This window comes from Sus scrofa, chromosome 10 (genome assembly GCF_000003025.6).
Source record: "Sus scrofa isolate TJ Tabasco breed Duroc chromosome 10, Sscrofa11.1, whole genome shotgun sequence".
Classification (NCBI taxonomy): domain Eukaryota; kingdom Metazoa; phylum Chordata; class Mammalia; order Artiodactyla; family Suidae; genus Sus; species Sus scrofa.
Window position 1 is genome coordinate 13,978,025 of NC_010452.4, and position 24,843 is coordinate 14,002,867.

At 43.2% G+C, this 24,843-nt stretch overlaps 1 protein-coding gene across 1 annotated transcript; it reads left to right on the forward strand.

Moving 5' to 3' along the window:
* LOC106504501 lies at nucleotides 1,317–24,414 on the forward strand. Its single transcript, XM_021064262.1, has 3 exons — nucleotides 1,317–4,475; nucleotides 22,974–23,714; nucleotides 24,002–24,414. Exons 2-3 carry the CDS (start codon nucleotides 22,976–22,978, stop codon nucleotides 24,412–24,414), a joined length of 1,152 nt encoding a protein of 383 aa, XP_020919921.1. The 5' UTR covers nucleotides 1,317–4,475; nucleotides 22,974–22,975.

The window sequence follows — 24,843 nt, forward strand, 5'->3', positions numbered from 1 at the left end:
CTGGGCAGCCTGGTTGGATGGCCATGTGTTTGGAATGCTGAAGGGATTCACTGGGTTTCCAAATGCCTTGTGTTCCTCCAGAGGCAGGAGCCGAGACCCACACAGCATTGGTGGTGAATCGTGTAATGGCCATATTAAGCCCCTGGTTGTCAGAGCTTTAGGGATGTGGAGAGAGAGGCTGATGCTGATAAAAGAATGGGGGACTAGGGTGGCGTGATGGTGGGCAGCTCTGCCAATCCCTGTGATTTTTTTCCCTCAAAAGATCTAGTGAGGAGTTCCCATTGTGACTCAGTGGTTAATGATCCTGACTAGGAATCGTGAGGTTACAGGTTTGATCCCTGGCCTCGACTGGGGTTAAGGAACTGGCGTTGCCTTGAGCTTTGGTGTAGGTCACATTCTCGCCTTGGATCCCTCATTGCTGTGGCTGTGGTGCAGGCTGGCGGCTACAGCTCCAATTTGACCCCTCGCCTGGGAACCCCCATATGCCCGAGGTGTAACCCTAAAAAAAGCAAAAAAAAAAAAAAAAAAGACCTTGTGAAATTTCCTTATTGCCTTTTGAGATGAGCCTCTCTTTTCAGTACACAGCCATGACATTGGAGGTCTGATTGAAACCAGGTGTGATGAAATAAGCAGAGGGGATTGGTATCATCAAGCAAGCCCTCAGGGAGTTCCCTCATGGCTGCTGGGCTTAAGAGCCTTTCTGTCACTGCTGTGGCTGTGGTAAGAGCTGCATTGGGAGGTCAAATGCTGGCCAGGAAATATCCCGTGTGGCAGGTGGCGCCCAAATAGATTTATAAATAAATGAGGTATTGAATGAATGAGGTCAATTAACGAAGAAGTCAATACATCCATCCATCCATTCCTCCAGAGTAGCTTAGTGAACCGATAGTTGAGGTGATAAAGGGCCTCCTGACACTACAACTCTGGTGACAGAGGGTTTTCAGGAGGGGCCTGGGCTTCTCAAAGCAGTGGTGTGGATTCAATTCCTGGTCAGATGGTATCTGCATGGCATAAGTGGGTGCAGAAAAATAAACAGGTAAGCAAAAAAATGAAATAAGTAAATGTTAATATAGAAAAAAATTCACACACCCTCAAAAATTACTTCTGGTCAAATGTCACAATGCTAAGAAATCTTGACATGTTAAAAGGAACCATGTTGCTTTTTTTTTTTTGTCTTTTTGTCTTTTAGGGCTACAACGGTGGCATATGGGAGTTCCCAGGCTAGGGGTGGAATCTGAGCTGTAGCCACCAGCCTATGCCAGAGCCATAGCAATGTGGGGTCTGAGCCACATCTGCAAGCTACACCACAGCTCATGGCAATGCCGGATCCTCAACCTGCTGAGCAAAGCCGGGGATCAAACTTGCATCCTCATGGATACTTGTCGGGTTTGTTAACCACTGAGCCACGGTGGGAACTCCTGCTTGCTTTTTTTCTCAAGAGGCAGGAGTCTGGACCAGCCATCTTCTCTGGTGAACACTGAGCCGGTAATGTATTTTTATCTTTTTTAATTTCCATTATAGCTGATTTATAGTGCTCTATTTCTCTTTAACAGCAACGTGATCCAGTCATACATATATATACATATCATTTTCTCACATTATCCTCCATATTACTCCAAAAAAAGTGACTATAGAGCAGGATCTCACTGCTTACCCACTCCAAGTACTAGAGTTTGCATCTATGAACCTCCAAATCCCACACCTTCCCACCCTCCCCCTCCAATCTGGCAACTACAAGTATGTTTTCGAGTCCAAGATTTTCTTTTAGGTATAAAGGTTCATTTGTGCCATTTGTTAGATTCCAGATCCAAGGGTATCCTATGGTATTGTTTTTCATTTTCTGACTTATTTCACCTCATATGAGAGTTTTTAGTTCCCTTGATGTGGCTGTGAATGTCCTTTTTGGATTTTTAGGCTGCGTATTATTCCATTGTGTACATGTACAACATCTTTTAATCCATCCATCTGATGATGGACATTGAGTTTGTTTCCATGTCTTGGTTGTTGTGCATATTGCTGCAAGGAACAGAGCAGTGCAAGTATCATTTTAATTGAATATTTGTCCAGATGCATGCCCAAGAGAGGGATTGCTGGGTCATGCATTTGTTCTGTATGTAACTTTGGGTTTACCTCGATTGTGTTGTCCAAGGTATTTGTACCAATTTGCATAGCCCCTCTCCCTGTAGGAGGGCACCCTCTTTCCACGCCCTCTCCAGGATTTGTTTGTAGACTTACTAAGGATGGCATTCAGACAGGTGTGAGGTGGTACCAAAGGGTCACTGTGATTTGCATTTTTCTCCTAATGAGTGATGGTGATTCTTTCTTTCCTGTGCTTGTTGCCCCCCGTATATTAGGTTTAGGGAAATGTCTATTCAGGTCTTTTGGCCATTTTTCAATTGGGTTATTTGGTTTATTTATTTATGTATTTATTTTTTTGCGTTGGTTTGTATCACTTATTGAGCTGGGAATTTGGAAACCATCCTGACCTGCACTTTGGGAACTTGATATAGTGCCTACATTATGTGCATGGAAGGTGGTACAAAGTTGATTTTTGGGTGAGCAGCTGTGCTAATCTGTGTATGTCTTCTCTCAAGAGGTCTCTTGAAACTCTGTCTTTTGCTTTCCCTGTGAGCCAGCCACTTTTGTTCTGTCTATATGCCCAGTATGAAGACCTGATATAAAGCCAGGTTGGGTGAATTAAGGCCGGTAGAATGTAGTAAGAAAGCTTTCATGGAGATCCCTCCAGGCTCCCTGGGGAAAAGATTTATCTGCGTGGCTGTAGTGTGTTTTGTATCCTCTGTGGCTTGCAAACTGTTGATGGGCAGACAACCCAAGCTCGCATCAGGTGGGGTCAATGAAGGAAGAAAGAGGGAAAGAGAAAAAGATAGAAAAGAAAGAAAGGAAAGAATCACGAGTTTATTGTAGGACTGAAGGAATAACAGTTGGAAAATGAAGAAAAGATCAAGAGTTCCAGATACATACACACCTGTCTTCATAAATATACCAGTGCAGGATTATCTAAAAAAGGAAGAAGGCTGCCATGACAGGATGGGTCCAGAGCAGATGGTTTGAATGGAGTGCTTTGGGGTAGGTTCGCCTGAGGGCTCTGAAAGCCTTTGAGCAAGAAAGAGCCCCCTTGGACAGGTTCTTCTTGGGATTTCAATCAAGGGGAGGGAGAGAATCCACCTGGCATAGTGCCCAGGGACAGTGCAGCCCTGGAGGCTGCTGAGCCAGAGAGAGGAGGAAACCCTGGGACACCTGTTCGAGCAGATGTCCACAAGATGGGCCAGAGGACCTTCTGAACCCAGGTGCAGCTCCAGGGCTGTTGCAGGCTCAGAGGTGGGGATGATGGTGTGTTGGGCAGAACCCATAGCAAGCACCCAGAGGTTTGGGTTTGTTTGCTGGGCACCTGGGAATCTCTACTCTAAGATGCCTCATGTCAGGCAGAGGACACAGGTGTCCCTTCAGCATTGGATGTGGCTGGGCAGCCTGGTTGGGTGGCAGTGTGTTTGGAATGCTGAAGGGATTCACTGGGTTTCCAAATGCCTTGTGTTCCTCCAGAGGCAGGAGCCGAGACCCACACAGCATCTGTGTTGAAAGGTGAGATGGCCATGTTGAAGCCCCTGGTTGTCAGGGCTGTAGGGATGTGGAGAGAGAGGCTGGTGCTGACAAAAGAATGGGGAGACTTGGGCGGCATGATGGTGGGCAGCTGTGCTAATCCCTGTGCTTTTCTTGCTCAAGAGACCTAGGGAAATTTCCTTCTTGCCTTTTGCGATGATCCTCTGTTTTCACTACCGCGCCACGGCATTGGAGGCCCGACCAAAGCCAGGTGTGATGAATTAAGCAGGGTGGATTGGTATCACCAAGCACGCTCTCAGGGAGTTCCCTCGTGGTTGCTGGGCTTAAAAGAGTCCTCTCTGTCACTACTGTGGCTGTGGTAAGAGCTGCGTTGGGAGATCAAACCCTGGCCAGGAAATATCCCATGTGGCAGGTGGCACCCAAATAGATTTTAAGCAAATGAAGTGTTGAATGAATGAGGTCAATTAACGAAGAAGTCGATAAATACATCCATCCATCCATTCCTCCAGAGCAGCTAAGGGAACCGATAAAGTAGTAACAAAGGACCTCCTGACCCTATACCTTTGGTGACAGAGGGTTTTCATTAGAGGCCTGAGGTAACAAAATGGATTCAGTTTCTGGCCAGACAGTGTCTGCATGCCACAAGTGGGTGCAGAAAAATAAACAGGTAAGTAAAAAAAAAAAAAAGATGTTAATTATGTTAATTTATGTTAATAGAGATAAATTCTTTATTTATGCTAATAGAGATAAATTCTTACACTCTAGGGAATTATTACCCGTTGGATGTCACATTGCTACAAAATTTTGACAGCTTCAATGGAGTCAGGCTGCCTGTTGTTTTTTCTCGAGAGGCAGGGGTCTGGACCCAGCCATCTTCTCTGGTGAACACTGAGCCGGTAATGTATTTTTATCTTTTTTTATTTCCATTATAGCTGATTTATAGTGCTCTATTTCTCTTTAATAGCAAAGTGATCCAGTCGTACATGTATATATATATCATTTTTCCCACTTCTTCCAACTTGTTCCAAGAAAAAGTGACTAGATATAGTGCCCTGTGCTATAGAGCAGGATCTCACTGCTTACCCACTCCAAGTACTAGAGTTTGCATCTATGAACCTCCAAATCCCACACCTTCCCACCCTCCCCCTCCAATCTGGCAACTACAAGTATGTTTTCGAGTCCAAGATTTTCTTTTAGGTATAAAGGTTCATTTGTGCCATTTGTTAGATTCCAGATCCAAGGGTATCCTATGGTATTGTTTTTCATTTTCTGACTTATTTCACCTCATATGAGAGTTTTTAGTTCCCTTGATGTGGCTGTGAATGTCCTTTTTGGATTTTTAGGCTGCGTATTATTCCATTGTATATATGTACAACGTCTTCTTAATCCATCCATCTGTGATGGACATCGAGTTTGTTTCCATGTCTTGGCTGTTGTGAATATTGCTGCGAGAAACAGAGCTGCACAATTATCTTTTAAAAAGAATATTCGTCCTGGTATATGCCCAACAAAGGGATTGCTGGGTCATGCATTTGTTCTGTATGTAACTTTCTGGTTTACCTCGATTGTGTTGTCCAAGGTGTTTGTACCAATTTCCATACCCCCTCTCCCTGTAGGAGGGCACCCTCTTCTCCACACCCTCTCCAGGATTTGTTATTTGTAGACTTACTAAGGATGGCCATTGGGACAGGTGTGTGGTGGTACTTCAGCGTCATCGTGATTTGCATTTTTCTCCTAATGAGTCATGGTGATTCTTTTTCCCTGGTGCTTGTTGCCCCCTGTATATCCAGTTTAGGGAAATTTTGCTGCGTCCAGCACTTCAGGGAAATGGGGAATCCTGGAAGAGGGATGGTGCTGTTATAACAAAACACGCAAGACTACTTTACATCTAGAAATCGGGGGACCAGGAGGCACTCTGTTCCTAGAACAGAGGCACCTAGGCTTTAGCCCTCATGACTTTTATTAAGGAAGGTGATGAGATTAGTGGGGAAGGTGAGGGAGATTAGTATTAGTGGAATTAAGACAGGTGACAAGAACAGGCACAGGCAAGGGAGGTTATCTTCTTAGTGATATCAAAGGGGGTGCCCTTAGGATGTAGTGCAGTTGTTTATAATAGAGTACCTTGACTATCTCGTGTTTGAAGGAGACCCTGTACTTCAGAATGCTGCATTCACAGATATTTGTCTTCTGCAGAGTTCAGCTGTTCAGTGGTCTCCAATATCTCCCCCCCCCTTTTTTTTGTTTGTTGCATAAGAACAGTCTTAGTACATTTTGATTGCAGCGTGTTCATTAGATTTCTATGGATCAATCCGATTGTGCAGACCACGTCCGTGGCAGGTCTCAAGATGAACAGGTACATTCGAGGGGTGTGGGTCTGTCTCCATCCTCGTGGGAACCTATCATTCCAGCCCTTTTTTTTATGGGGTAGGGGCAGCAGTCCTCTCTTCTGTAGCTGTTTCCTGCTCGTTAGGAGTGACGAGTACTGGATGGCTGGATGTGGTAGGTTCCCACTACAGATGATGGGAAGAAAAGAAAAATAAGATTTAACAGAGGTTTGGAATTTAGGTTGATACAGGTACTATTGAAGGAGGAGTGTAGTTTTATCTAAGCAGGTTTAAATGTTTGATGTGGTATTTAAGACATAAATAACAGGAGCTGTTGGTCCTTAGACATGTTTCCTCCTTTCTGTTGTTATAAGAGGAGACCTTGGAGGAGACCTTGGACTAGGGACCATGAGGTTGCGGGTTCGATCCCTAGCCTTGCTCAGTGGGTTAAGGATCAGGTGTTGCCATGAGCTGTGGTGTGGTGCAGACGCAGCTCAGATCTGGAGTTGCTGTGGCTCTGGTGAAGGCCAGCCGCTACAGCTCCGATTAGACCCCTCACCTGGGAACCTCCATATGCTGAGGGTGCGGCCCAAAAAGAAAGACAAAAAAGACCAAAAAAAAAAAAAAAAAAAGAGGAGACCTTGAAAATGTAAGGTTGCAGCTGCCAGCTGATGCTGCTTTAAGAACAGCTGGTGGCATCAAGTCTGACAGGGCACATACACCTTAAATTCTTAGCAATACAAAGGCTTGTCTAAAATTATTCCCACGTGTTGCATCCTATGCTGTAGGTCAATGGGCGATCCTGAAAGAGGTACAGCGGGGTGTACAAAACACACAAGACTCTTTTACATTTTAAAAGTGGGGGACAGGGACACACTCTGTCTCTGAACAAAGGCCCCTTGGCTCTAGCCCACAAGACTTTTATTAGGGAAAGTGATGTGTTTAGGTTAGTGAGCAAAAGCAGGCATAGGGAGTGTCAAAGCTATCTCTTAGTGAGATTTAGGGAGACTACTAGCAATAAAAATCACAGATGTATACATCTAGGATGTAGCACAGCTGCCTAAACAACACAATAGTTAATGTATAAGCCCCGTATTTTATTTTGACAGGAGACCCCGCACTTTAGAACTCTGTGTCGGCAGACATGCTTACCTGGCTTTTGCCATCACAAGCATTCCTTGGCTTATTGTGCTTTTGCATAACCAAGTTTGCTTTCTGTAGAGTTCAGCAGTTCAATGGTCTCCAACACCCATAATATTTCCTAGTATTACCTTGGATGGCTGACCCACAGCTGCTCCATTCTGCCTTTTCTCTCTACTGGCCAATGCAGATGCCACTGTTAATGATTTGTTTTGCTAGATATGAGAGGATGCAAGAATTTGGGCCCATAAAAATCCTGACCTAAAATCTAACTATCTGAAGTCCTGTTCTGTCATTTTCCCAGAGCATAGAGTGCATCACTCCTGGTCCCTGAGCTCTGCTCGGAGGGTGCTGCGGGTCAGTAGCTGCAGTGGCTCATCTTTTACTCCATGTAGAGGCTGATGGCAGGTGCCAAACTTCGTTCACAGTGCTCCCCCATGGTCATAAGTTCAAGCAGACTTTTTGAATTTTGTCCCATGGTGCTAGGAATGAATATTCCTAGATCTGGCAGAGATTTTGCTGATAGGCAACTCAATGTGCTATTACTGGACTAGGCCTCATTAACAGTAGCCAAAAGTCTCTGGACCACCTATCTTCCTCGCCTGTTATGGTCCAGGAAAATATTCCCTCTTGTTGCACTTTCCCATATCTGGAGATCACTGACCTCATACAGAACTGTATACCATTTTATCAGAGACTCAGGTACAAATTCGGCAATGTAAGAAATAGTAATTTTGTGAAGACAGTTAATAATATAGATAGCAGTATTAGTAAAGTCATAATCAAAAATTTAAGTTAAGAGCTTTCAACCTGCTTACATTAGATGAAATGAATTTATGGTCTGGGTCAGAGCAGGTATTAACCAGGCAGGTGAGGGGATCCCACCTAGGTAACATCAATAATAAGAGCCTTGGAGGGGAGAAGCCCACCAGGGTCAATCAGAAGTAAAACAAATAACCATATGAGTCAGATGTGACAATCTTGGGACAGTGATCTACTTTTAATGTTGGCTTCTTTTTGTCCATGCATTGGTGTTTTTCTTATTAGAGGCTTCTTAAGTGAGAAATATAAACTTGAGTTAATTTTCTTCAATTTGGGCATATGGCACTTAAGAATTCCTGATAAGAAACCTTTTATCTAGGCTGGAGACAACCCTTTAAATGATATTTTTCCAAAATGGATATATATATTCCCCTGGTTATCATGGAACATATCTGATATTCGTCCAAAGACAGATTACAGCAATCAGCTTCAGAGGCAAGCATAGATTATTTTTCTTAATAACTCAGTTCGAGTTTATAATGCTGTAACATAGCAGCAAAGAACTATTTGGGAGGTGAGTTTTAGACAGTAAACACTAATCTCAATAAACAAAACTAGAATATGAAACAAAACAGTCTTTTTCTTTAAAATTACCCTTTTTTATAGTTAAAATAACTTTTTTTAAATAATTTTTTTATTTTCCCACTGTACAACAAGGGGGTCAGGTTATCCTTACATGTATACATTACAATTACATTTTCCCCCACCCTTTCTTCTGTTGCAACATGAGAATCTAGACAAAGTTCTCAATGCTATTCAGCAGGATCTCCTTGTAAATCTATTCTAAGTTGTGTCTGATAAGCCCAAGCTCCCGATCCCTCCCACTCCCTCCCCCTCCCATCAGGCAGCCACAAGTCGTTTCTCCAAGTCCATGATTTTCTTTTCTGAGGAGATGTTCATTTGTGCTGGATATTAGATTCCAGTTATAAGTGATATCATATGGTATTTGTCTTTGTCTTTCTGGCTCATTTCACTCAGTATGAGATTCTCTAGTTCCATCCATGTTGCTGCAAATGGCATTATGTCATTCTTTTTTATGGCTGAGTAGTATTCCATTGTGTATATAGACCACATCTTCCGAATCCAATCATCTGTCGATGGACATTTGGGTTGTTTCCATGTCCTGGCTATTGTGAAGAGTGCTGCAATGAACATGCAGGTGCACGTGTCTCTTTTAAGTGAGTTTTGTCCGGATAGATGCCCAAGAGTGGGATTGCGGGGTCATATGGAAGTTCTATGTATAGATTTCTAAGGTATCTCCAAACTGTTCTCCATAGTGGCTGTACCAGTTTACATTCCCACCAAAAGTGCAGGAGGGTTCCCTTTTCTCCACAGTCCCTCCAGCACTTGTTATTTGTGGACTTATGAATGATGGCCATTCTGACTGGTGTGAGGTGGTATCTCATGGTAGTTTTGATTTGCATTTCTCTTATAATCAGCGATGTTGAGCATTTTTTCATGTGTTTGCTGGCCATCTGTATATCTTCTTTGGAGAAATGTCTATTCAGGTCTTTTGCCCATTTTTCCATTGATTGATTGGCTTTTTTGCTGTTGGGTTGTATAAGTTGTTTATATATTATAGAGATTAACCCTTGTCAGTTGCATCATTTGAAACTATTTTCTCCCATTCTGTAAGTTGTCTTTTTATTTTCTTTTTGGTTTCCTTTGTTGTGCAAAAGCTTTTCAGTTTGATTAGGTCCCATGGGTTTATTTTTGCTCTAATTTCTGTTGCTTTGGGAGACTGACCTGAGAAAATATTCATGATGTTGATGTCAGAGAGTGTTTTGCCTATGTTTTCTTCTAGGAGTTTGATGGTGTCCTGTCGTATATTTAAGTCTTTCAGCCATTTTGAGTTTATTTTTGTGCATGGTGTGAGGGTGTGTTCTAGTTTCATTGCTTTGCATGCAGCTGTCCAGGTTTCCCAGCAATGCTTGCTGAATAGACTTTCTTTTTCCCATTTGATGTTCTTGCCTCCCTTGTCAAAGATTAATTGACCATAGGTGTCAGGGTTTACTTCCGGATTCTCTATTCTGTTCCATTGGTCTGTCTGTCTGTTTTGATACAGTACCACACTGTTTTGATGACTGTGGCTTTGTAGTATTTCTTGAAGTCTGGGAGAGTTATGCCTCCTGCTTGGTTTTTGTTTCTCAGGATTGCTTTGGCGATTCTGGGTCTTTTGTTGTTCCATATAAATGTTTGGATTGTTTGTTCTAGTTCTGTGAAAAATGTCATGGGTAATTTGATAGGGATTGCATTGAATCTGTAGATTGCTTTGGGTAGTATGGCCATTTTTACAATATTGATTTTTCCAATCCAGGAACATGGAATATCTTTCCATTTCTTTACATCTTCTTTGATTTCTTTGATTAAAGTTTTATAGTTCTCGGCATATAGGTCCTTTACCTCCTTGGTCAGGTGTATTCCGAGGTATTTGATTTTGTGAGGTGCAATTTTAAAAGGTATTGTATTTTTGTATTCCTTTTCTAATATTTCATTGCTGGTATACAGAAATGCAACTGACTTCTGAATGTTAATCTTATATCCTGCTACTTTGCTGAATTTATTAATCAGTTCAAGTAGTTTTGGGGTTGAGTCCTTAGGGTTTTCTATGTATAGTTTCATGTCATCTGCATACAGTGACAGTTTTATCTCTTCTCTTCCTATATGGATGCCTTTTATTTCTTTTGTTTGTCTAATTGCTGTGGCTACGACTTCCAAAACTATGTTGAAGAGCAGTGGTGAGTGTGGGCATCCCTGTCTTGTTCCAGGTTTGAGTGAGAAGGCTTTCAGTTTTTCCCCCTTGAGTATTATATTTGCTGTGGGTTTATCATAAATGGCTTTGATTATATTCAGGAATGTTCCCTCTATACCCAGTTTGGCGAGAGTCTTGATCATGAATGGATGTTGGACTTTGTCAAATGCTTTTTCTGCGTCTATTGAGATGATCATATAATTTTTGACTTTTTTTTTGTTAATGTGGTGTATGATGCTGATTGATTTGCGTATGTTGAACCATCCTTGTGAACCTGGGATGAACCCAACCTGGTCATGGTGTATAATTTTTTTGGTATGTTGTTGGATTTGGTTGGCTAAGATTTTGTTGAGAATTTTTGCATCTATATTCATCAATGATATTGGCCGATAGTTTTCTTTTTTGGTGGTATCTCTGCCTGGTTTTGGAATGAGGGTGATGGTGGCCTCATAGAATGTCTTTGGGAGTATTCCTTCTTCTTCAACCTTTTGAAAGAGTTTTTTTTTTTTTTGTCTTTTTGCTATTTCTTTGGGCCGCTCCCGCGGCATATGGAGGTTCCCAGGCTAGGGGTCGAATCTGGAGCTGCAGCCACTGGCCTATGCCAGAGCCACAGCCACGCGGGATCCGAGCCGTGTCTGCAACCTACACCACAGCTCACGGCAACACCAGATCGTTAACCCACTGAGCAAGCGCAGGGACCGAACCCGCAACCTCATGGTTCCTAGTCGGATTCGCTAACCACTGCGCCACGACGGGAACTCCCTTTGGAAAGAGTTTAAGGAGGGTGGGCACCAATTCCTCTTTATATGTTTGATAAAATTCACCTGTGAAGCCATTTGGTCCTGGACTTTTATTTGTAGGGAGTGATTTTATGACCTCTTCAATTTCATTTCTAGTGATCGGTCTGTTCAGTTGGTCTGTTTCTACTTGATTCAGTTTTGGCAGGCTGTAAGATTCTAGAAAATTGTCCATTTCTTCCAGATTGTCAAACTTGTTGCCGTATAGTTGTTCATAGTATTCTCTTATGGTTTTTTGTATTTCTGCTGTATCTGTTGTGATTTCTCCTTTTTCATTTATAATTTTGGTTATTTGGGTTATTTCTCTCCTCTTTTTAGTGAGTCTGGCCAGGGGTTTGTCAATTTTGTTCACCTTTTCAAAGAACCAGCTCTTGGTTTTATTAATTTTCTCTATTGTTTTTTGAGTCTCTATTTATTGATTTCTTCTTTGATCTTTATAATTTCCTTCCTTCTGCTGACTTTAGGACTTTTTTGTTCTTTTTCTAATTCATTTAGGTGGAGGGTTAAGTTGTCAATTTGGGATCTTTCTTCTTTTTTGAGAAAGGCCTGTATTGCTATAAGTTTCCCTCTGAGCACTGCTTTCGCAACATCCCATAGATTTTGAGAGCTTGTGTCTTCATTATCATTTGTTTCAAGGTAGTTTTTAATTTCCTTCTTGATTTCCTCATTGACCCATTGGTTTTTTAGTAGCATGTTGTTTAGTCTCCATGGAGTAGGTTTTTTCTCTTTGCTTTTCCCATGGTTGATTTCTAATTTCATGGCATTGTGGTCAGAGAAGATACTTGAGATAATTTCTATGCTCCTAAATTTATTGAGATTCGCTTTGTGTCCCAATATGTGGTCGATTCTTGAGAATGTTCCATGAGCATTTGAGAAGAATGTGTATTCTGCTTTTTTTGGATGTAGTGTCCTGAAGATATCAATTAAGTCTAACTTTTCTATTGTTTCCTTTAGGATCTCTGTTGCTTTATTGGTTTTCTGTCTAGAGGATCTGTCCATTGATGTGAGGGGGGTATTAAGGTCTCCTACTATGATTGTATTCTCATCAATATCTCCCTTTATGTCTGTTAATATTTGTTGTATGTATCTGGGTGCTCCTGTATTTGGGGCATATATGTTGACGATAGTAACATCCTCTCCTTGGATGGATCCCTTAATCATTAAGTAGTGTCCTTCTTTGTCTTTATGTCTTTTGTTTTAAAGTCTATTTTGTCTGATATGAGCGTTGCGACTCCTGCTTTTCTGTCATGTCTATTGGCGTGAAATATTTTTCCCCACCCTTTCACTTTCAATCTATATGTATCTTTTGTCCTAAGGTGAGATTCTTGTAGGCAGCATATTGAAGGTTTTTGCCTTTTTATCCACTTAGCCACTCTGTGTCTTTTGATTGGGGCATTCAGTCCATTGACATTTAAGGTGATAATTGATAGATGATTATTTATTGCCATTTTGAACCTCGTGTTCCAGTTGATTCTATGGTTCTCCATTCTTCCTTTCTTTTTTTTTTTTTGGTTGGATGGTCTCCTGTTATTATCTGCTTGAGTGTATTTTTTTTTTCATTTTTTGCAAATGCAATATTTGGTTTTGGCTGTGGTTGCCCTGTTTTTTAAGTATGCTAACCCCTTCCCATAATTGTGTGTTTTAGCCTGATGGTCTTGTAAGTTCAAACACTTCATTACTATATTAAAATTAAGAAGAGAAATATACAAACAAACAAACAAAAAGGATTATTTATTTCCTAACGTCCCTTGCCCACATTTTATGGTTTTGATGACTCTTTTTTCTTTTTTTCTTTTTAATTTTATTTTGTTTGAAGCATGTTCATGATTAAATCTGTATGCTGGCTTATTTGAATGATTGCTCTCTGATTGCGGTTTCCTCAGTCCTAGTTCTTCCTCTTCTTCTTTTTTTTTTTTCTTTTCTTTTTTCTTCCCTTTCCTTCCTTTCTTTTTGGTTTAGAGAAGCCCTTTCAATATTTCCTTTAACCTGGGTTTTGTGTTGCTGTATTCTTTAAGTTTTTGTTTGTTGGAAAAAATTTTTATTTCCCCTTCTATTTTAAATGATATTCTTGCTGGATAGAGTATTCTAGGTTGCATATTTTTTCCTTTTAGCAGTTTAAATATCTCTTGCCATTCCCTCCTGGCCTGTAGTGTTTCTGTAGAGAAATCAGCTGATAATCTTATGGGGGTTCCCTTAAGATTAACATTCTGTTTTTCTCTTGCTGCCTTTAGGATCCTCTCTTTATCACTAACTTTTGCCATTTTTATTATGATGTGTCTTGGTGTGGGTCTATTTGGGTTCAGTTTGTTTGGGGCCCTCTGAGCTTCTTGTATCTTGAACCCAGTATCCTTTAGATTTGGGAAGTTTCCATCGATAATTTCTTCAAATATATTTTCCATTCCCTTATCTTTTTCTACTCCTTCTGGAATTCCTATTATGCATAGAGTGGCCCACTTTATATTATCCCATAGGACTCTTATATTGCTTTCCAGTTTTTTTGATTCGGTTTTCTGTCTGCTGACCGGATTGGGTGATTTCCATTATTCTATCTTCCATATCACTGATTCGTTCTTCTGCATTATTCATTCTGGTTTTTACTGCCCTTAGTTCAGTTTGCATCTCTGCAAATGAATGTTCTAGTTTTTCTTAGCTCCTCCTTATATTTTCTTTTTTTTTAATTTATTTTTTATTTTTTATTTTTTTTAATTTTCCCACTGTACAGCAAGGGGGTCAGGTTATCCTTAGATGTATACATTGCTCCTTATATTTTCTAGTTCCTTTCTGAGGGTATCTGCATTACTGTTCATATCTTCTCTTAATTCCTTCAGTATTTTCACTATTTCTCTTTTGAACTCCAGGTCTGTCAGACTGCAGAGATCTGTTTTATTGTTGACTGTTTTAGGTGAGTTCTCCTGTTGGTTTGACTGGGGGTGGTTTCTCAGCTTCTTCATCTTCCTTGTTGTTTTCTTTCTCCTGAGGGAGTTGTACTCTCCGTATCGGGCAGTGTTTGCCTTGTCACTGCCGTGGAATATTTCCTGAGGGCTGGTGTTGTTGGTCAATCTTTTTTGAGGTAGTGTGGCTTTTCTGGAGTGTTGATGGGGCTAACAGTGTTTCTTTGAAGCAAAGGAGGACTTCCTGAGGGCAGACAGGACTGGGGGGTCCACACCATGATGGTAGCAGATTTCACTTGGTCATGCAGAGCTTTCTCTGGTGTTTTTAGGCTGTGGGGTTCTTGTAGGGGGTTGGCAGTGTTGGGCAGCTGTTCCTCAGGAGTCTGGGGTCTGGAGCAGCTATCTGGGTCACTGAGAACCTAAGAGGCTCTTCCCTAGGGCAGCCCAACTCAGAAGGATGGCCTGAGAATGTAGGCGGATCTTTTCACAGTCTGGCCAAGCTTGTTGCAGCTTTTCTGGGCTGCAGGGGCTCCTCCAGGGGGCTGGTGTTGCTGAGCAGCTATTCTGTGGGAGTGGGGCACCCCCTGAGGGCTTGGGTGGCTAGCAGGGCCACTGAAAACCCAAGAGGCTCCTCCCCAGGGCAGCCCGACTCAGAAAGACCGTCTGAGATCTTTTCCTGGCTCGGCCAAGCTTGTTGCAACTTTTCTGGGCTGCAGGGGGTCCTGCCTGGAGCTGGCAGTCCTATGCAGCTGATCCACTAGGTCTCGGCACCCCCTGGGGGCTTGGGCGTTACCCTCATTTTTTACCAAGTGTAGACAAATGAGGACTGTAGAAAGTCTACCCCAAATGAAAACACTTTTTCTAACTATTTCTTTTTCATTGTTGGGTTTGCCAGGGAGCCAGAATGAACCAAGCAGCCATCCTGGATTTCCCATGGCCCTGACTGTTTAATTCACAACTATTGTTTACCTACCTTAACTTCTCAGGTTTAGGAGCAGACTGTTTCCATGCTACAGGGGCATCAGGATGGCAAAAGTCTGACAATCAGGTGTTAATTCTTTGTGCTATATTTTTCATTTGATAGTGTTTCCCCTGTGACTTATATTTAGGAAGTTTGTAAAAAAAAAAAAATACAAGGAAAAGTTTAAAAATACCTGATCAGATAGAAGCATAGATTGTTGTTTAACATTACTTATTCAACTAAAGTAACAAAGGATCTCAAATGCAAATACAAGTTAAAGGCAAAGAAATTCACATAATCTGTTATGAAGAGCAGCATTTTAAGACCTTTTAACAGAGAGACCGAATCCAAATTCAAGTTTTGCACTAGCCTCCTTTTCCTACTTTTTGAAGCAACCATGGACTGTCTTTTATAATTTCTAAAAGCATGCGCTTTCTTGTACGGAACATCTCAGGTTGGCACTGAACATGTCCAATTAATAGTCTGAAATGACTTTAGTTTCTCCGTTTAGTAACTGAAGTCTCAGTATTTCATTTGACTTTTAGCAATCTAGGTACAATAGGTATTAAACTTATGTTGATGACTCTGAAGACATGTCTATATTAATTAGATCAATAAACATTAATATTAGGAGTTCCTGTCATGGTGCAGCAGAAAGGAATCCTACTAGGAACCATGAGGTTGCAGGTTCGATTCCTGGCTTCGCTCAGCGGTTAAGGATCCCACATTGCTATGAGCTGTGGTGTAGGTCTCAGACATGGCTTGGATCCTGGGTTGCTATGGCTATGGTGTAGGCCGGCAGCTGTAGCTCGCATTAGACCCCTAGCCTGGGAACCTCCGTATGCCGAGGGTACAGCCCTAAAAAAGACAAAAGACAAAAAACAAACAAATAACACTTTAATATTAACATCTAATAATGAATATCGAATGCTGAATACACTGGCTATGGGCAGTATTCCTTGATCATTACAGGTGAAAAAATTTAGAGTAACCAAAGTTTGTCTTAATAATCTTGTGGGGAGGGAGCCTTCTTGTTTAATAATCTTGTGTGTGGGGGGGTATTCTTGCTCCCGCTTTTGTTTTTTAAGTTGGAGTTTCAATTTATAATGTTCATGCTCTGCTATAGCTTGTCCTTGGGGATTATAAGGGATGCTAGTGACATGTAAAATACCCCAAATTTGACAAAATTCAGCAAAAGCCTTACTAGCATAAGCAGGACCATTATCCATTTTAAAACATCGTGAAAGGCCCAAAATAGCAAAAGCTTCCAAACAATGGTTTTTGTCATGTTGAATAGTCTCACTTGCCTGAGCTGAGGCCCAAAGAACAGAGGACTATGTGTCAACAATAATATGAACAAATTTTAAATGACCAAAGCTATTAACATGGGTAACATCCATTTGCCATAGTTGATTACTTTTTAGTCCTCTAGGACTGACCCCATCATTGGTAGACACTTGGGCTAAGCTTTGACACAATGGACAGGATTTAATAATGTCTTGGGCAACAGCACAAGACAGACTAAACTGTCTATGCAGCATTGCTGCAGGTTGATGGAGAAGCACATGTGAAGCACGAGCAGTTTCAAAAATAGACGTTATAAGCCAGTCCACCTTTTGATTACATCACGTAAAGGATCTGGTAAAGAAGTATGAGAACGTATATGAGTAATAAAAAATGGTGATGTCCTCTGTCTAATAATTTGTTGTGTGCAAAAAAAAAAAGTTGAAATAACTCATTATTTAGTTCTTTCAACTTTGCTGTTTCTAGTTTTTGTACTAATTGTACCACATAGTGAGAATCTGAAACAGTATTACGAGGATATGAGATTATTTTTAAGACATGTTGAACAGCTACTAGTTCCGCTTTTTGAGCTGAAGTGTAAGAAGTTCATATAATTTTGGTAATATTTAGACCTTGAATACCAGCTTTACCATTTGAAGATCCATCTGTAACATAAGAGCTTTAGCAATAGGCTGTGATCTGGTAACTTCTGGAAATATAGAAGAGGTCTCTTGTAGGAATTGTATAAGTTTATTTTTGGGTAGATGATTATCAAGTTCCCCTGTATATCCAGCTAAAGCAGTCTGCCATGGAATAACGTTTCTCTCATAAATTTGTCTAGAGGGACCTGTATAACATTTGGATCCGTTCCAATCAATTGTTTAAGATAGCATCTGCCTTGGAGAATAATTTTCGCTATAAGGTCCACATAAAGTGTTGCCATTTTTACTTCTTGATTAGAATGATGGATCCATTCAACAATGCCAAATGGTGGCATTTCTTGAACTAGGACTGCTGTAGATGAATTTATGGAAGGCAACACAATCAGAATAATAGGATTATCATAATACTTGCAACTGTGCTTCATTTATTTTTTTCCTCAACCCCGCTGTAATTCTTTGAGGGCTGCAGGAGACAATATATGGGGGAGGTAAGGTCAGGATTGCCCTTCAATGTTTTAAAAAAATGAGTTAATTGATTTGTAGTAATTCCTAAATAAGGCCGTAGCCAATTAATATCTCCCAATAATTTTTGAAACATTTAATGTATTCAATTTGTCCCCACAAATTCACATTTTTCTGTGGCTGAATAGTTTGCCCTTCTATCAAAGTTCCTGAATATTGAAATGGAGGGGTTTTTTGAATTTGATTGTTTTTTCCTAAGCCTGTTAGTTTTTGATATCCTAATTTTTTCATTAGTTTCCATCCAGGGGAAGAACAATTAGAATCACCCCAATAGACATCCTTGGTTGTTAATTTAACTCTCATAGCAGACAGAAGATTCTTCCCCATAAAATGACAGGTATATCAGCAACGTAAAGTTTAAAATAACCCATTTTTCCTTTTGGTCCGAACCAGGAAAGCATCTGCTGACTTTGATGGACTGTAGTCTAACTCCTAATCCCCTCAACCTCATTTTGGGGGTAATTAAAGGCCATGCAGGATGCCAGTCACTCTAACAAATAACCACAAATCACTGAAACACGGCTCTAGTATCTCTTAATCCCCTTAGATTTTTTCCATTAACCTTAACAGTCATTTGTGGACCTTCAGCTGTGACTTCCTGAGTCCAAAAGACTTGAGAAGTCCCTAACTTCCAAATCCTGATGTTCCCTTTTCTTTCTGGCAACTCTTTCCTATCTTAAGATTGGCTTGAGCCACAAGTGCCTTCATTGGTTGAGGGGGCCAGGGCAGGCCCGATTCCCATTTCCTGACACTGGAGTTGTTAGTAGAGTGCCGTTTTGGTGAAACAGACCTAGACCTTCTGGTGAAACTTAGACCGACATTGATTAACCCAATGGTTTCCTTTCTGACAACAAGGACATAAACCAGGGTTATGCCTAGGTCCTGGAGATGATCCTGTTGCTAGGGATGATTTCCCTTTTATTTATTTTTTATTTTTTTCTTTATTTTTTTAAATTGTTATTTCCCCAATACAATTTTTTTTTCTACTGTACAGCATGGTGACCCAGTTACATATACATGTATACATTCTATTTTCTCACATTATCATGCTCCATCGTAAGTGACTAGACAAAGTTCCCAGTGCTACACAGCAGGATCTCATTGCTAATCCATTCTAAAGGCAATGATTTGCATCTATTGACCCCAAGCTCCCAATCCACCCCATTCCCTCTCCCTCCCCCTTGGCAACCACAAGTCTGTTCTCCAAGTCCATGATTTTCTTTTCTGTGGAAAGGTTTGTTTGTGCTGTATATTAGATTCCAGTTATAAGTGATATCATATGGTATTTGTCTTTCTCTTTCTCACTAACTTCACTCAGTATGAGAATCTCTAGTTCCATCCATGTTGCTGCAAATGGCATTATTTCGTTCTTTTTTATGGCTGAGTAGTATTCCATTGTGTATATATACCACATCTTTCGAATCCAATCATCTGTCGATGGACATTTGGGTTGTTTCCATGTTTGGCTATTGTGAACATTGCTGCAATGAACATGAGGGTGCATGTGTCTTTTTTAAGGAAAGTTTTGTCTGGATATATGCCCAAGAGTGGGATTGCCAGGTCATATGGTAGTTCTACGTGTGGATTTCTAAGGCACTACCATATTGTTCTCCATAGTGGTTGTACCAGCTTACATTCCCACCAGCAGTGCAGGAGGGTTCCCTTCTCTCCACACCCCCTCCTGCATTTGTTATTTGTGGACTTATGAATGATGGCCATTCTGACTGGTGTGAGGTGGCATCTCATGGTAGTTTTGATTTGCAGTTCTCTAATAATCAGGGATATTGAGCATTTTTTCATGTGCTTGTTGGCCATCTGTACATCTTCCTTGGAAAAATGTCTACTCAGATCTTTTGCCCATTTTCAATTGGGTTGTTGGCTTTTTTGCTCTTGAGTTGTATAAGTTGCTTGTATATTTTAAAGATTAAGCCCTCATCAGTTGCATCATTTGAAACTATTTTCTCCCATTCTGTAAGTTGTCTTTTTGTTTTCTTTTTGGTTTTCTTTGCTGTACAAAAGCTTATCGGGGGAGTTCCCATCGTGGTGCAGTGGTTAACGAATCTGACTAGGAACCATGAGGTTGCTGGTTCGGTCCCTGCCCTTGCTCAGTGGGTTAAACGATCCGGCGTTGCCGTGAGCTGCGGTATAGGTTGCAGACGTGGCTTGGATCCCACGTTGCTGTGGCTCTGGCGTAGGCCGGTGGCTACAGCTCCGATTCGACCCCTAGCCTGGGAATGTCCATATGCTGCAGGAGCGGCCCAAGAAATAGCAAAAAGACCAAAAAAAAAAAAAAAAAAAAAGCTTGTCAGTTTGATTAGGTCCCATTGGTTTATTTTTGCTTTTATTTCTGTTGCTTTGGGAGACTGACCTGAGAAAATATTCATAAGGTTGATGTCAGAGAATGTTTTGCCTATATTCTCTTCTAGGAGTTTGATGGTGTCTTGTCTTATATTCGATTTCCCTTTTAATTGAGTTCAACATTCTTTCTGAAAATATGCTGCTTTTCCACACTTAAAACATTTCTTTCCTGAGCTGCTAAGCATCCCTTTCAGTGCTGCAGCAAGCATTGTTTGAGCATAACCTGTACTTCCTACATCTTGACACACCTTAATAAAGTCAGAGATACCTCCTGAATTTCTTACAGGGGCCATTGCCCTTTTAGTCTTTTTTGCATTTTCATATGCCAGTTGTTTAATTAAATGGGAATGGGCCGCCTGGGAATGTGCGGCAACATACCGCTTGAATTAGGCGGTCCATAAACTGTGGGTAAGGTTCTGTACAAAAGATCCTTGTGGATTTTCTCTCAGGAATTGTCATCCACACTCTTTGGGTGGCCAGGCTCAACTGCTTATAGGCCCGAGGATCATGAGTCAGTTGGTTTGCTAAGTCAAGAAAAGGGCCTGTCCCAACCAACATTTCAAAAGTAATCGGAACATTATTTCTTTGATTTAAGCGAGCCTGTTCCTGACAAAAATCCAAAAGACTAGACTTCCAAATTAAGTAGTCTCCACCATCTAGGGTGGCTTTGGCTATCATATGCCAATCCCATGGGGGAAGCTGGAGTGTCCCCATACTTTCTACCATACTCATCGTAAAGGGAGCTGTAACTCCATTCTGTTACGCTCTCCCAAAGAGCTTTAAGAGCTTTAAAATTAAAAGGGTTATGCAAATGGATATTTTGTCTTGGGGATTGAGGATCAGGGGCAGTAGTTATAGGGCATGCTAAAAAAGTCTGTTCCTCTAGACTAGATTTTAGGGCTTATTGAAGGGGAGTTAGTGTTGCCTCCACATCTAAAGGCTTATTTAAACTCTCATCAAGAAAGGATTAGTCTGAGGGGGAGCAGAAGGCAGTGGTGTTTCTTTATGCTCCTGCAAGGGTTCCAAAACACGTCTTACTACTCCCTATGTATACACACACACACACATATATAAATATTAAAAAATACAGCTCCTATATAACAAAAAGCTGGGGAGTTGCCGTCGTGGCTCAGTGGTTAACGACTCTGACTAGGAACCATGAGGTTTCAGGTTCGATCCCTGGCCTTGCTCAGTGGGTTAAGGATATGGCATTGCTGTTAGCTGTGGTGTGGTCACAGATGTGGCTCAGATCCCATGTTGTTGTGGCTCTGGCGTAGACCAGCAGCTATAGCTCTGATTAGACCCCTAGCCTGGGAATCTCCATATGCCGTGGGAGCGACCCTAGAAAAGGCAAAAAAAAAAAAAAAAAAAAAAAAAAAAAAAGCTGGAATGATAGATTCCCATGTAGAAAAAATAGAAACAGAAAGACAGGCCCCAGACTGATGGTCAGAGTTGAAATTTTCTCCCGCGAGTTCCCAACATTCCACAACCACAGTACCTTCGTTTTGAAAAGAAGGGTTTTATTTGATCACGGCTTCTAACAATTCCTCTATCTTAGACTCTGTTAACCTCTTTTTTTTTTTTTTTTGACTCTGTTACCTCTGATTGTCTCAACATACATTTAAGCAATTGAATATAATATTTAGTTTGCAGTGATTGATTCTGCCCCATTGTTATCCTGGTTTAAACTTTTTTTTTTTTGGCTTTTTGTCTTTTTGCCTTTATTCTAGGACTGCTCCTGCAGCATATGGGGGTTCCCAGGCTGGGGTCTAATCGGAGCTGTAACCACCGGCCTACGCCACAGCCACAGCAACTCAGGATCTGAGCCATGTCTGTGACCTATACCACAGCTCATGGCAACGCCGGATCCTCAGCCCACTGAGCAAGGCCAGGGATCAAACCCACAAGGAACCCTCAGATTGCCTTGTCAGATTCGTTAACCACTAAGCTACAACGGGAACTCCTGGTTTAAACTCTCTACTTGCCTACTCACAGTCACTACTCTCTCGAGTGCAAGGCTACCGTTTCCCCGACTGTAGTTTCACCTCTTCCTGCTCAAGGCAGACCTTCTCTTCTAGCCCCAGGTTGGGCGCCACTCCGTCGCATGCAGAGCTGCAGGGAAATGGCGAATCCTGGAAGAGCGACAGCACAAGTATACAAAACACACGAGACTACTTTACATCTAGGAAGTGGGGGACCAGGGAGTTCCTGTCTTGGTGCAGTGGAAACGAATCCCTGGCCTTGCCGAGTGGGTTAAGGATCCAGTGTTGCCAAGAACTGTAGTGTAGGTCGAGACTCGGCTTGGATCCCTCATTGCTGCGGCTGTGGTGTAGGCCATCAGCTATAGCTCCGATTAGACCTGTAGCCTGGGAACCTCCATATGCTGAGGGTACGGTCCTAAAAAGACAAAAAAAAAAAAAAAAAAAAAAAAAGGAAAGAAAGGGGGGCCCAGGAGGCACTCTGCTCAGAAGAGCAAAGACCCTAGGCTTCTACCCACATGACTTTTACTAAGGAAGGTGATGAGTGGGTTCGTAGCTTTGAAGGAGACCCTGTGCTTTAGAATGCTGCATCCATAGATACTTACCTTCTACAGAGTTCAGCTCTTCAGTGCTCTCGAACAAAATGTCCATTCAGTTGGCTTCCCATTTTCAAATGTGTTGTTGGGTTTATTTAAATATTGCTATTACATTGTATCGGTTGTTGAGGCAGTAATTTTGGTACCCAATCCTAAACAGCGCTTTGTGAACTAGATAATGCCTAAGTTTTCTGCATTGAAGGTGGAACAAAGGTGATATTTTGCTGAACCGCTAGGTTAATCCCTGTTCTTCTTCTCTCAAAAGCTCTCCTGAACCCCGTACTTTTTTCTCCATGCGACAAACAGGCATGGCTGTCTGTCTACCTGGGTGGGCTCTGTGCGCGCTGAGGTCCTGGGCTCCAAAGGACGTCGTATGGCTCAGTTTACCTGGGTGCCACGTGCCACCTGGGATGTTGTCTGGCCAGGGGTTGCTCTCCCAAAGCGGCACTTACCGCAGACACCGCAGTGACAGACAGAGACGCTTCCGCCTGGCAGCCCCGAGAGAACTCGCTGAGAGCCTTCCCGGTGGAACGCATCAAGGCGGCTTCATTCCTCGAACCTGGTGTCGGGGAGGCCTGCCCGCCCTCGCGCCGAACTGCAAAGGGCGGCTCGTCTCCCCAGGCCAGAAGGACCTTGCCCTCGCCCCAGGGGCCCAGAGCACAAAGCCGGTCCTCGGGGTGCTTGCCGTGCGGGGCGGGGGGGGGGGTTCCGCCCAGCACCCCCTCCGCCCCACCTCCGAGCCTGCTCCTGCCGCCTGGGCAGAGCGCACCTGGGGCGGCGAGGTCCTCTGGCGCCGCCTTGTGGACATCTGCTCGAACAGCAAGTCCCAGGGGTTCCTCCTCGCTCTGGCTCAGCAGGCCCCCGGGGCTGCCTGGGGCCTGGGCCCTGGGCCCGGGGCCCGGGGCTGGGTGGGTTCTCTCCCTCCCCTTGAGGGAACTCCCAAGAAGAACCTGTCCAAGGGGGCTCCTTCTCGCTCAGAGGCTCTCAGAGCCCTCAGGCCCACCTGCCCCAAGCCCCTCCGTTCCACCCACATCCCCCCCACCCCCCGTCAGCTCCGGACCCATCCTGTCAGGACAGGGTGGCCCTTGCTCAGACGGGCCTGCCCTGGGCTATGGAGGGCCCCGCGCGCGTGTGTGTATATATGGAGCTCTTGCTCTTGCCTTGCGTTTCCAAGTGGTATTCCTTCGGTCGTCCAATAATAAACTCGTGATTCTTTCCCTTCTGGTTTCGTTCTGGCTTCCTTGCTTCCTTCCTTCCTGTCCCCGTCCCCGTCCCTGTCCCTGTCCCTGTCTCTCCTTCCCTCGTTCTCTCTTGCTTTATGGACCCCACCTGAGGCGAGCGTCGGTCGCCCGCCCTCGAGGGTCGGCCAGCCACAGAGGGTGCCAAGCTGGCCCCAGCGACCCAGACAGACCTTTTCCCCAGGGAGCCTGGAGGGACCTCCGGGAGGTCTTTCCTGCTCTCGTGCTACCGGCCTGCGATCGCCCGAGCTGGCTCGAGAGCAGCTCTTCATACCAGGTGTTTGGCCAGAACCAAAGCGGCTCACAGGGAAAGCCAAAGGCGGAGGTTCAGGAGACCTCCTGGGAGAAGGCACACCGGGAGGGGCGCGGCGGCTCACCCCGCTGTCACCTCTGTCCCGCCTTCCCTGCACGACGCGCAGTCACCCGACCCGGGCCCCAAAGCCCAGGTCGGGATGGGGCTTCCCTATTCCCAGCTCAACCACGGAAACAACCCAGCCCCCAGGAAATAAGTGAGTAAAGAAGCACAGAAACACACCCGACACCCCGGTCGAAAAATGGACCCGGGGCCTGAGGAGGCATTTCCCTCCACCCGATATCCAGAGGGCACCAGGCCCCGCAAAACCCTCGCACCCTCACGCATCCGGAGAGACACGCAGATCACCTCGGCGCTGAGGAAACACAGCAAGCCGAGACGTGGAAACAAGCGCCGCGTCCATCGACAGAGGAAGGGATGATGACGACGTGGCACGTATACAACATGGAATACGGCGCAGCCCCAGAACCCCCCGCACCCCCCCCCCGCCGCCGGCGCCCCCGTCACCGCCCCCGCCAGAGGCCATTCGCAGCCACGCAGATGGCACCAGAGAGTGGCTGGCTAGAACCTCTGCGACCTTTCTACCAAAAGGAAGATCTTGGACTGCAGGACAGACCTGTGGGGG

Bases quoted from the DNA above. Each gene is read 5' to 3' on its own strand.
- LOC106504501 (XM_021064262.1), top strand. From the start codon at position 22,976: ATGGCTGTCTGTCTACCTGGGTGGGCTCTGTGCGCGCTGAGGTCCTGG. The intron at 23,715-24,001 runs GTCAGCTCCGGA...ACCCCACCTGAG, and splicing joins CCACATCCCCCCCACCCCCC to GCGAGCGTCGGTCGCCCGCC.